The sequence below is a fragment of the Wasmannia auropunctata genome, unplaced genomic scaffold (assembly GCF_000956235.1).
Source record: "Wasmannia auropunctata unplaced genomic scaffold, wasmannia.A_1.0 LD335681.1, whole genome shotgun sequence".
Taxonomy (NCBI): Eukaryota; Metazoa; Arthropoda; class Insecta; order Hymenoptera; family Formicidae; genus Wasmannia; species Wasmannia auropunctata.
The window spans coordinates 120,228-132,101 of record NW_012027209.1 but is presented as its reverse complement, the minus strand read 5'-3'; the positions used below and the strand labels follow the sequence as shown (position 1 = coordinate 132,101).

The 11,874-nt window shown below is 29.7% G+C and overlaps 2 protein-coding genes across 8 annotated transcripts in view; one reads left to right on the top strand and one right to left on the bottom strand.

The window, feature by feature from the left end:
* The window catches only part of LOC105456429, a 19,318-nt gene that overhangs the window by 6,064 nt on the left and 1,380 nt on the right, over window positions 1-11,874 (bottom strand). For 5 of the 7 annotated variants that reach the window (XR_975251.1, XR_975252.1, XM_011700452.1 and 2 more), the window contains exons 2-6: window positions 11,319-11,527; window positions 10,508-10,627; window positions 10,184-10,310; window positions 1,142-1,268; window positions 782-883 (exon numbers count right to left, since the gene is read on the bottom strand). Coding sequence is in view for 5 of the 7 variants with exons in the window: in XM_011700452.1 (XP_011698754.1) it covers window positions 782-883; window positions 1,142-1,268; window positions 10,184-10,310; window positions 10,508-10,627; window positions 11,319-11,513 (671 nt within the window). In the remaining 2 variants the exon portion in view is untranslated. Of the gene's footprint in view, window positions 1-781; window positions 884-1,141; window positions 1,269-10,183; window positions 10,345-10,507; window positions 10,628-11,318; window positions 11,528-11,874 lie in introns of all 7 variants that reach the window. The other 2 variants (XM_011700454.1, XM_011700456.1) reach the window with 1 other exon arrangement.
* Window positions 6,978-9,803, top strand: LOC105456428. The gene is made up of 5 exons (XM_011700450.1): window positions 6,978-7,208; window positions 7,689-7,856; window positions 8,852-8,993; window positions 9,078-9,158; window positions 9,350-9,803. Exons 1-5 carry the CDS (start codon window positions 7,087-7,089, stop codon window positions 9,620-9,622), a joined length of 786 nt encoding a protein of 261 aa, XP_011698752.1. The 5' UTR covers window positions 6,978-7,086; the 3' UTR covers window positions 9,623-9,803.

Genomic DNA, 11,874 nt, shown 5'->3' with positions numbered 1-11,874 from the left:
ATATAAAAAATTTAAAAAAAATTTTTACTTTAAAAATCACATAATATAAAAAATTTTCAAAAAAATTTTTTATTTTAAAAATCACATGATATAAAAAATGGTGGTGGTGGGTAGTTGCGGTGGGTGATGGTAGTGGGTGGTGGTGGTGGGTGTTGATAATGGGTGGTGGTGGTAGTTGGTGATGGTGGGGGGTGGTGGTGGTGGTGATGAGTGGTGGTGATGGGTAATGGTGGGTCAAAAAAAATTTTTATTTTAAAAATCAAATGATATAAAAAATATTCAAAAAAAAATTTTAGTTTAAAAATTAACTAATATAAAAAATTAAAAAAAAAATGTTTATCTTAAAAATCAAATGTCATGTTATCTGCATTGAAGCTTCTTTTCCCCAATGTTTAAAAATTCATATCTTCCAGAAAAATAAAAATACCGACTTGTTTCTGGGCTTATCTTAAAGATGAATTATGTGGCTATTTTCTAAAAAAATCATGATTTTATTTAAAAATGGCCGATTCAATATGGCCGATTAAAACGTCATTTTATTGAAAATTGTTAAAATTTGTTTAATTAAAATGTAATTTAGTATAAATGTTATTGGACGATGTATGGAATTTAATACGCACCGCGCGCAAAGCGTCATTTTTTTGAAAATTTATTTTTTATCAAAAATTGTTAACATTTGTTTAATTAAAATGTAAATGTTATTGGAAGATGTATGGGATTCAATACGCTGCGCGCGCGAAACGCGCACCTGTTATGTATTAGTGTATATATGTAAAATTACCCTGGTTGACGAACAGAATACGATCTAACCAGATTGTTACGCCCTCGCCGTTTTTTTGGTGGTTTTGTGCATACGTAACAGCACACTTTCCAATATAGAAACCTGAAATATCATGAATTTGTAACAAATGAAAATTAGTAAATGTTTTATACATGCGAAACTTTGTTAAGTTTTCCATTTTTTAAATGTACATATAATTCACATATACAATGTGTGTGTGTGCGTGTGCGTGTGCGTGTGCGTGTGCGTGTGCGTGGCGTGTGCGTGTGCGTGGCGTGTGCGTGTGTGTGTGCGTGTGCGTGTGTGTGTGTGTGTGTGTGTGTGTGTGTGTACAAACACACATTACACATCATCTGTTACCTAAAACTCGATGCCATTACATCTCCGATATTTGATAGGCAGAGCAACATGAGCGGAATGCCGAGAATAGCATAAAAAATAGTCACTACTTTTCCATTTTTCGTTTTTGGTGCAATGTGACCATATCCTAAAACAAGAAATAAGAAAATAAAAATAAAATGCAAATGAAAAGATGCAAGATCACAGACTTATTTGATGAGAAATATATAAAGTAATTTATATAGAAGCAGGCGTAATAAGAATCTGTTCAACTCGGTCGTATTACGCGAGTCAAGAATGCGCGTGTGCGATTTTGCTGAGTGAACTCGATCAACAATGGAGCGTACATTCAAAGTCAAGTTTAATCATCGACTTAAAGTCTCAAATAAAAAAGACGAGCTAACAAGGTTGTTCAAGTCTTTAACTGTACTTGCCTTGGCCTTGATTTTTTTTCAAGACCTTGCGCAGTCTCGCAATTTCATCTATAAATCTGGGTCAAGGTCACCAAGATTCTTTATCAATGATGATACGTGAAATTATTTCATTTTACATAAGACCCGTTATCCAACAGCATGATCTGCATTCCAATTAATTATCATTTTCCTGAGTATTTTATAACTGTTTTTTCAAAATTAATAGAAATAATTCACATTTTTTTATTATTAAACTCAAAATAATTTTAGAAAATTATTCATAGTTTTAATATAATAATAATATAATAATAAATTTTTTAATTTGAATAATAATATAAAAATGTCAAAAATATCTGATAATACTGAGAAAGTGTATTATAAAGGTTTTGTAGGATAAATATAAAACATAATTTTATAGCAAGCTGTTAATATTAAAGAATGTCGGAAAATATTGTTAACATTTCAGATTATAAAAAATAAATATTTTCTATTTAAAATACGATCTTTTTTGTGTACAAAATCATATGATAGAATTTGTAAGACTAAATTATACAAAAGTAGGTCAATGTTATCTACTTTTTTAAATTCGAATTTTTTTGAATAATTCTGATTATGCAAATTTCAAAACTATTACTTGAATTGCAATGAGTTACGTGTTTAAATAATTTTTAATTAGAACAAAATCAATTTATTTTATATGTATATGACCTTCTCTGTACAAAGTAGGTGTCTGTAAAAAGTCTACTATTTGCAGAGTACAACAGCTAGGATAATTTCTATTGATCTTTTTATATTATTACTATTCTGTTAGTTACTTATTGATGGAAGTTGCCTATTGCAAGAAACCTAGTCCAAATGCACCCATAACGAGTCTTTTTCCATTTTTCGAAAGAATTTATCCGCGCTCGAAAAACGTAAGAACAGAGCATCCAGCTGGTGATTCAATTTTGTAATTTATTCTAAAGAAGTCATTTATTACGATCCTACGTCAAAATATACAATAAAGGCAATTGGAATCTCCTCTTGAGCAAGGTTGATTTTCACGACTTTGGTGATAAAGAGCAACCTTTTTATGATATGTAATTATAAGGCACTAAATATTAAGGCTAATAAGTATCTTTATCCGACTTTGTTCCAATTATAAATAGTGGTGTTTATGATAGACTTTTTTTCTACAGGGGGTTTTCTATTTTAATTGATATATTGAAATAGTATGAAAACGATTAGATTTACAAAAAACCATTTGGAAAAAAGATGTGTAGTTACAAATTGTACAATTTTTTGAAAAGCAATTACGTGTTTTTTTTACATCAATTGATTTATCTCATTATTCTTAGAATTAATTAGCATAAACATATTAAAGTTAAAACAGTTACCAAAAAATGAATAATTTTCGCAATATTTTATTTTGTATTTTACGTTAAAATGTATGCTAGAATAAAGTATAAAATATCTCCTAAACTATTGACTTTTTAAATAATTTTTTTTACTTTAATACTTTTATATGCAGATCGAATAATTAAAAGTATTATATTATTTTAAAAAATGTAATTTCGTTTAAAAATGACAATGACATTTACTTTAAAAACTCAATTTTTTCGAAAACTGATTTTACTATTTATTTGTCTCTCTTTAAACCAAACCTTTAATCTCAAACATTTTTTTGTAAATCTAGCCGTTTTTATGTTATTTATCAAGGTATCAATTAAAATGAAACACTCTGTATATTGAAATTGAAGGAAAGAAGAATTTTCCTTGCATACAGTATTTTAAAGTATAACATAGTACTGTGCATTATGCAATAGTATGCAACGGGATCGAAAAGTATTCGGAATTGAAGTATGTGAGATAAAAACTCCTTTTTCTCGGTGAATACATGAATTTTTCAAAAATCCTAACATGTCAAAAAGACATTGCAATCTATCCGCATTGCGAGATGTCTCTTTTATTTTCCTTTTTTTTTATCCTGAATTAAGTAACATTCTTATCCCGATTGAATGAGAAAAAACCAAGAGAAAAAAAACCGAGAGAGAGAGAGAGAGAGAGAGAGAATCAGAGAGGGAGGGGGGAGACGAAGGATAGAGGAGGAAGAATGAGAAATAGGTCGATGGCAGGAAATTATTCGAAAAGAAAAAAATATAGAAGAGGAAGTTGCCTGGTACGATAGCGAGGACCTGTCAAAGAAATTAATTTTTACCATTGTCGAAGGATTAGCTCGCTCGATACCTCGATCGCAAAAGGTAACATTCATGTGCAAAAAATTTCAATAAACCTTGATTTCTTATCGACAAAATCATATCTAATTTAATTGAAGCTAATTTATTATGCATTACAAACTGAAAATGGCTCCAAGATCGCAAAAGAATATATTGACGTTTTGTTGAATGTGTAACATTAATTTCCTATTTGAAGTAGATTCATTAAAATAGACGTATCGTGAGTACATTTATTTAAAATATCACTCACACAAATAACATTCTGTTACAAATTAAATAAAGATAATCAAAATTAATACCTTTAAAATACCAATTTTAATATTCTAGAATTAAGAATAATCACTTTAATGCGGAGCTGTTCATTTTGAAAGTATAAACCAAAAGAATTAAAATTTAAAATTAATTTTAAATCTTACAAAATTTCAAAAATAAAATATTAAAATAACAAGAAGGTATGATTTAATTAATCTTTATGTATACTTTTTCCCAATAGGATTTTTATTAGAGGCTTTACAAAGCCGAGATATTTAATATCAAAGATTAAAAATTTCCTTTGTTAAGATAATATGAAAATTATATAACTAATGAATGTGAAGAAAACATCAGAGCAAAAGTCGCCATAAACCGCCAATCAAAATACGCCACCTCTTATTTTATTTATAATGGTAGAAAATTATTTATTAAAAAAAGATTAAGCGTCAGAAATTAATTAAAATAATAAAGAAATTTTTCGCTTTTTTTACATTGTGTTTTTTTCACATAAAACCACGAAATAAATTGTCGCAGATTCGCATTTCTCATGTACGCGATCAGCATTTCTTGAAATAATGAGAATATTTTATTAGTCCATAATAAAAGATTATAGTATTTAATTCTATCTTGCATTTTGGAAACATTTGGAGGCATTTATTTAAAGGCACTCTGATAGAAAAAATAAACAAAATAATTAGACTAAATTGTAATAAAATTTTATTCGTGTCAGCTTCAGTTTCTTTCCAAATATAAATATTTAGCTTTTAAAAATTATTTTTTGTCATTATATATATTCTCTTTTCGGTTTTGTGTTAACTTATACATATATAAATATTTTAACATTTTTAAATACTGTTGATCATTTTCTATTTATTTATTCATAAAAAATTGTGGATCCGCTTACAAATTCATAACTTGAACTTGGAATGAAATATCTGAATGTATGTTAATTGAATATTTATACATATAATGTGTGTCGCAATGATGTACATAATGACGTACTCTAAGCGAGTGAAAGTATTGAGCATCGTTCACCTTTAACGTATAATCCTAAGAATGCGCTTGTTCAAAAAAGAGATTACTTAATCGAATTAGATTTTCAAAGTATATATGATCATAATTTGTAATACTTTGAATCTTTTTTTTGAAGTATCCACGAGCAGTTTGCAGTTTGTAATTTGGAGTTTACATAAAAAATGGTTGTTAGTTTATTCTATTAACTTGTTTCCTCTCCCCCTGCCCCCAGAATATAAAAATTCACTATTTAAACTGTCGCGTTTAATCTCATAATAAAAGGATGCCATTCCAGGAATAAATTTCAAAGTAACCATACGAAATAAAAGCATTTTGTATTTGTTTTGACATGCTTGTCCTTTAAAAATGCAAACGATGCACATCTACATTCGAATTAGTTTGTTAACTGACAGAAAATTATATATTTACAAGAATATTTAAAAAATTTCTACTATTTTTTTTTTAATTATAGATTGAACAAACTTTATTTAATCTGTTATAAATCAAATAAAAGAAATGGAAGCCCATGTCTCTCTCATAATTTATCTCAACAAAGAATATACACACACACACACACACACACATGTATATAATACATATATGTGTGTGTGTGTGTGTGTGTGTGCGTGTGTGTGTGTAATAAAATAAAATAGTATTTTAACATTAATTGCAAAATATATAAATAATTAATTAATTTCAATACAATTTTCAAGGTAACAAATTGACAACAAGGTGAACATATAATTTTAAGATGCTCTTAATTTATAGTTTTTATTTGACGTTTAATGCAGATTCGTGAACAAATTTAATTTACGTAATAAGGATGTATTTTTCAAAAGTGATGGCTGAAAATCTTCAATGGTAATTTCGCTGTCGCGCGGGACGGAGATGCAGGAATTAACGTTACGCCATGTGTCTTGATTTTACTTTAAGAAGGAGGTCAAAGAGCTCGCGTACTAACGCGACCAACCAAGCGAGTTCTCTCCTTCGGAGTCGAAGAACTGGGTTTTCCCAGTCTGAAGGACGGACGCTCAAAGAATCGGCCTCAAAATCCGACCAGATCGCTACCGACACTATATCGCACAATAACGTTACGCTTGTAAATCAGCTGGCGCGCGCATTATAATTTCGCTACAATTAAGTTTGATACGGTATATCTCATATATTCTAGAATAAATTTTATTAAACTTATTCATGCTGATATTTTATTTACCATTAAATCAAGAAATTGTAAAAAAAATTCGAATTGCTCACTATTATTATTTTTACAAAAGAAAATTAAGGTTTCTTTCTTCCCAGTTAAATGTTAAATTAAGATACCATCACGCTAGAACGACGCTTCTGAATATGAATAAAAGTCAAGCAAATGTTCCTATAGGAGTAGATGGAAATAAGAAATTTCATTTTAAAGAAGGAATGCGACGTTCTTTTATAATAACGTACGTACACATCTCGCGCATTGAAAAGATCATGACTTATTTAATTTTGAATCAAATCAGAAATAGTAGATAAAAATAGATTAACAGCTAAAAATTCGAAGAAATTATTTGCTAGCGATACTCTTAAAAAATATGTAATTCGATTAAAACAACTGTCATATTATAATTTTCTTACATTCTATTAAGTTTAATAATTAGTAATATACAAATTTGAAATATTAATTATTAATTGTTATCAATGTTTATAAATGCACAAATGTATAATTTAAATTTACATTACTATTATTAGTATTCATAAAACGCGTAATATTTTGAAATTGTATTTTTACTAAGAATTACTTATTTAAAAATGTTATATTGCATGTTGCGAGATGCAACCAAATTTTTGGAATTTGCTTAGGAACAAAGGAAAACAGATCCATTGATCGTAGATGATTATCAGCCGAAAAGACCTCGAAACGTAGCGATGCGTTCACCGTCCTACAATGCATATATAAAGACGTTCTTCACTTTCACTCTCATTTAGTCGGCTACGAATGTTATGCGTGCCCGTACGTCTTTCTTTTCTGGCAACATTAACTTAAACGTATTACGTTAAGGGTCTTGATTCTGTTATTTGGCGGATAATAAAAATGCGTGTTTCTCTTTTAATCTTTCTCACCGCGATCGTGATAGCAACAGCTGAGAATGATGATGAATCCTGGACTTGGAACGATAATAAACAAAAGACGAGCCGAGATAACATCAATGCCAGGTGTGCTGCTACAATCAATTATTTATTAAGTAGATTTATTAAATATATAATATAAATAACAATATTTAATATATATATATATATATATATATATATATATAATTACACTTTTATACGTGTAATATTTAAATTGTTTTACCGAATTTTATGCATACTTCATCTATTATATTATTTCTGCAATATCGATTAGATAAATTCTTTATCAAGAGACGCGCTCTCCAAGGCGCACATATATATATTTTTTTCGTTAATTTATTTTTACATCCTTTTATTAAGGGTACACGACAGCGGTCTATCCTTTACAAAAAAAAAGAGAATTGTATAATTACACGTTAATAGTATTTGAAAAAAATTTTAATTTCTATCTGTGCAATGTATATATTATTACCATGCTGAAGTCAGATAATCAATTTTAATAGAATCCATACTTGTAATATGCTTGATACTTGGCGGCACAGTTTTCACGGGCGCAACTTTTAGGTATCAGGTACACGAGCCTTCCGAACATTTCGATAATGGCATTCAATTAGGATTTAGACCTCAGAATCCAGGCCCTTATGGTCCCAATGGCAGACCAATTGTACCAGCATATCAAGGCAATAATGGCGTTCTCGTGGGTCCCGGTGGACCAACGGGAATAATCGGCAGGGATTCCATTCATTTTGTCTGCAGCTCTTCTTTTAAATATTCAAATATTTCGTAATTGTCGTGATTCATCAATTAATTGGATTAATTTGGACTTTTTAAAATTGCCAAGACTATTTAGAAATCGCGCGATTCGGCATGACATACGTAATTTCATCAGAGTCCCTGCTCGCATCGCATTTTTCACGCAGATTTATTAATCTCGGAAAATTGGGATTTTCCGTCGATGTATTCTCCTAACTTACTCTATATTAAATTTCCAATGATCCGATTAAAATATATATAGCGTCACAGAGATCGCTTAATAGATATCCCCCTATTCGTACATTTAATTTTAATGAGGCACGGTCCAGCCGTAATAATATTTTACGAGCATATTCACGGGTTGCTAACTTGTCATATATCAGTAATATGTATATCCTGATAGCACAGAAAAGTTTCTGCATTGTTGTAGGAACATAACATTGAAATCTTGAAACTGTTACAGTTATAGGTTGCATAATGTTTCTGAATTTTTGCAAGATTGCAGCAACATCAAAATCCGTCCGCTTTAGTTACAAAAGAAATGATTTCGAATATGTCTGAAATCTTACAAATAAAAAATATTTCTGGAACATTGCGGTAAGATTGTTCCGGTTGAGACTTTATAACTTCTAAAAATATTTTAAATATCCCTGAATTAATTTTTGCACAAAACTAATTATAAACAAAATTATAATGTCGAAATACATCATTCAGTCTTATAAATACGTTTTTTTCATAAATTTCTCTAGATTTATTTGTTTTATTTATTTTTGTAAATAAAACATATAAATTCCGCTGTTGAATTATTTCTCCTCAAATTGTCATCATATGTCAATTACGTGCGATTGACCGCTTTTACGAAACTCGTTTTTCAATTCTTTAATTAAAAAATTATTTTTCAAAGTAAATGTCGCGTTAAATATCGCTTTTAGTTTTCAATGTAAGAAACTGTAGGGACATTATTGATATTTTAGACCTCCTCGTTTTGAACCGAATGGACACGATGGTATTTTGGATTCAATACCGCCATGGGTCAGAGACGATCCCCGTTATCGTGAGTTTGACACTTGCAAATGCAGATACAGTTTCAACTGTCCATCGCCCGGCTTGAAATTCGTGAGTAGGATTAAAAGTTTACAAGTTTATTCGAAAATTCACAAATCCGAAAAACTTAACAAAATTTGTCTATGGTGATTTTAGGGCCACTGTTCAAGAGAGAAGAAGTACTGTTGTTTCAATAGCAAAAGATTCCCAGGATTGTCTGGAGGACATTATTATCCTGTACGATATTATCCTGTAACGAAGAAAAATTAAATCTATTCGTGCACTTCAAATATACTTAAAATATTACTTATATATTTCAAATTATATTTTCTAGAATCTCAGATAAGTTTAAAAAAAGTATCGTCTATTATTAATTTTATTTATCTACGCAATTTTCCTGTGATTTTCAATGTAATAATAATTCGTAGGGTGCACCGCACAGACCGAATGGTTTCGCGCCGACATCGAATTATTACGGCAATCGAAGACCATATAGCGGCGGCTACCAACATCCGTCTTTCGGTGACTATTACTCAAGGCCCTACAGCGGCGGTTATGATCACCGTAATGAGTTCGAGTCGTTACGGCCATATGGCTACGATCCGGAATCTGACGATTATGTCATCTACGGGAGATCATTGGGCAAGAATCAAACACAGACGAATGAGAAACCAAAGACGCACGAAAATACTAGAAAGTAATGAGTAAATTCTTATCGATCAACACATCTTTTATCAATATTTCTTTATTCTCAATCTCAGTGGTGATGCCAAAGATGTGACAGAGATACGGAAAGTAAATATATTGTACGTTTTTCAATATACATTTCTCATTGTAGCAATTGTACGATGCACAATTAAATGAGATTCAAATTTAATACAACTTTTTCAAGCGTCGATAATTAATTTAAGTTAAAAAAAAAAAATATATATATATAATTTGTAAGTGTAAATTACTATGAATTTATTGAATTTTATAATAATGCCCTATTTTTTAACTTTATGAAATACGCATTATTCTTCCTTTAAAGACTATTAAAATAATGAGGCTAATAAGTTTAGTTTTTCTTAAGAAATAAATTATTCTGAATTATCGTTTATTATTATTTATATGAAACGTTCGTGGTAAAAAATTAAATTTTTTAACTGTGCGAAATAGCAACTCTATCTCAATTAGGAAACAAATTTTTCCACTAACTTACCTGATTTTTATTAATATATTATACTAACAATTTTGAAAGAGTACTTTAGATGGCGACTCACCAATCGTCGTGATGACGATGATGGAATAGAAGAGAGCACCGGCGAATGTCCATTGAGTATTATCCTCCTTTTCGAAGCCATCCCATCCTTCCTTCTCCATTTTGTCCAGAAGGCATTTTTCGAATTTCTGCATTGCGCATTATTTGTGAACAAATAATCTTCTGTCGAATCGAATCAAGTTTAAAAAAGTAACATTTTGCAATTTGCATTTGTTATTTTTTTAATGGCTTCTCGAGTCATTGTAGAAGCGATTCGTAAATTCGATTTCCGTTTTATACAACTAAAAATAATCTAAAATTATATAAACGAAAACATAAAACGTACCTTTAGTTCGCTCAACGCCTGCTCCGTCCAATTTTCGCGAATCAATACGTCGAAATCTTTCGTAATTTCCCATAGCTTTTCAGAAACGTTTTCTCGTATACTCTTGATGCTCTTCTTCACCTGCGAAGAGAACGCAGGTGAAGAACAATGCGCTACTTATTCGGCATTGCAACACTCGACGCTAATCAATTATAATTCATTGACACGAACATGAAATATTTGACATAAGGGAGAAATTATTTGCCTGTATCACTTTTTCTTCATTTCCTATCGAATCTATTTCTGTCAGCAAATTTCAATTCACAGTAAAATTACGTGATAAATATTATTTAATATTTTTTATGCAACTAAATTATTAATCCATATATGTTAATAAAATTAACAAGAATATATTCAACATTTATAATTGTTTAATACAAGTATTAAAAGAATAAGTCGAAAATATTTTGCAATAATATGCGTAAAAAAATATAAATAACATAAATATAGCATAATAATATATATATAGTATATTTTGAAACTAATTTCAAAGATAAATTGAATTAATTTAAGATTATAATAAATAGAAATAAATTTATAAATAATATAGATTCAAGAATATTTATTATTAAAACCATGCTATTAATTACATATTATTAATTACGTAAAAACAACTTATGAATACAGAAGCATGATAAAAAATTATTAATCAAGTAAAACTCAAATATATATATATATATATGTATATAGATTTCAAAATTAACTTATTGTTAGATGTCAATTGAAAAAGAAAAATTGAAATTCTTAGTATTTGTTAAGTCTTGCAATTTACCTCCCTCTCATGATTCGCCTCCAGTGATACGAAGACATATGCACCAATTAGACAATAAGCAACCACCAAGGAGATTAACGTCACGTGAGAGAAGACGCATCTGCTGAATTTCCACAGCAACCGGAGAAACCTGATGCACCTCGATGGTTTCTCCACTTCCATCACGTCGAACACTTCCGTTCGCGCGCGCGGCATTTTCTACTTGCCTCCTTTAGATTGCGGTTATCCTCTTATTAGAGTCTCCATTTACATATAGCAAGCGCGAAACTGCGCTTTACCTTCGTCACTTAGCTTTAATTGCTAGTAATTAGATTTTTTCTCTGATCCCACGTACGTAATAAATTTATTGATACAATTGTTAAATTTAATATTTCTATCCAATATATATTTAAGAACAAACCGATCGATATGCATTTGAATAGATTAAGATCTAAATAAAAAAAGAAGTAAATGTTACGAATCTAAAAATTTAAGGAGATAGAATTTATATATATAATATATATATATATATATATAGTCTGTGTGTGCGTGCGTGCGTGTGCGTGCGTGTGTGTGT

Bases quoted from the DNA above. Each gene is read 5' to 3' on its own strand.
- LOC105456428 (XM_011700450.1), top strand. From the start codon at position 7,087: ATGCGTGTTTCTCTTTTAATCTTTCTCACCGCGATCGTGATAGCAACA. The intron at 7,857-8,851 runs GGATTCCATTCA...TTGATATTTTAG, and splicing joins CCAACGGGAATAATCGGCAG to ACCTCCTCGTTTTGAACCGA. The intron at 8,994-9,077 runs GTGAGTAGGATT...TGGTGATTTTAG, and splicing joins CATCGCCCGGCTTGAAATTC to GGCCACTGTTCAAGAGAGAA.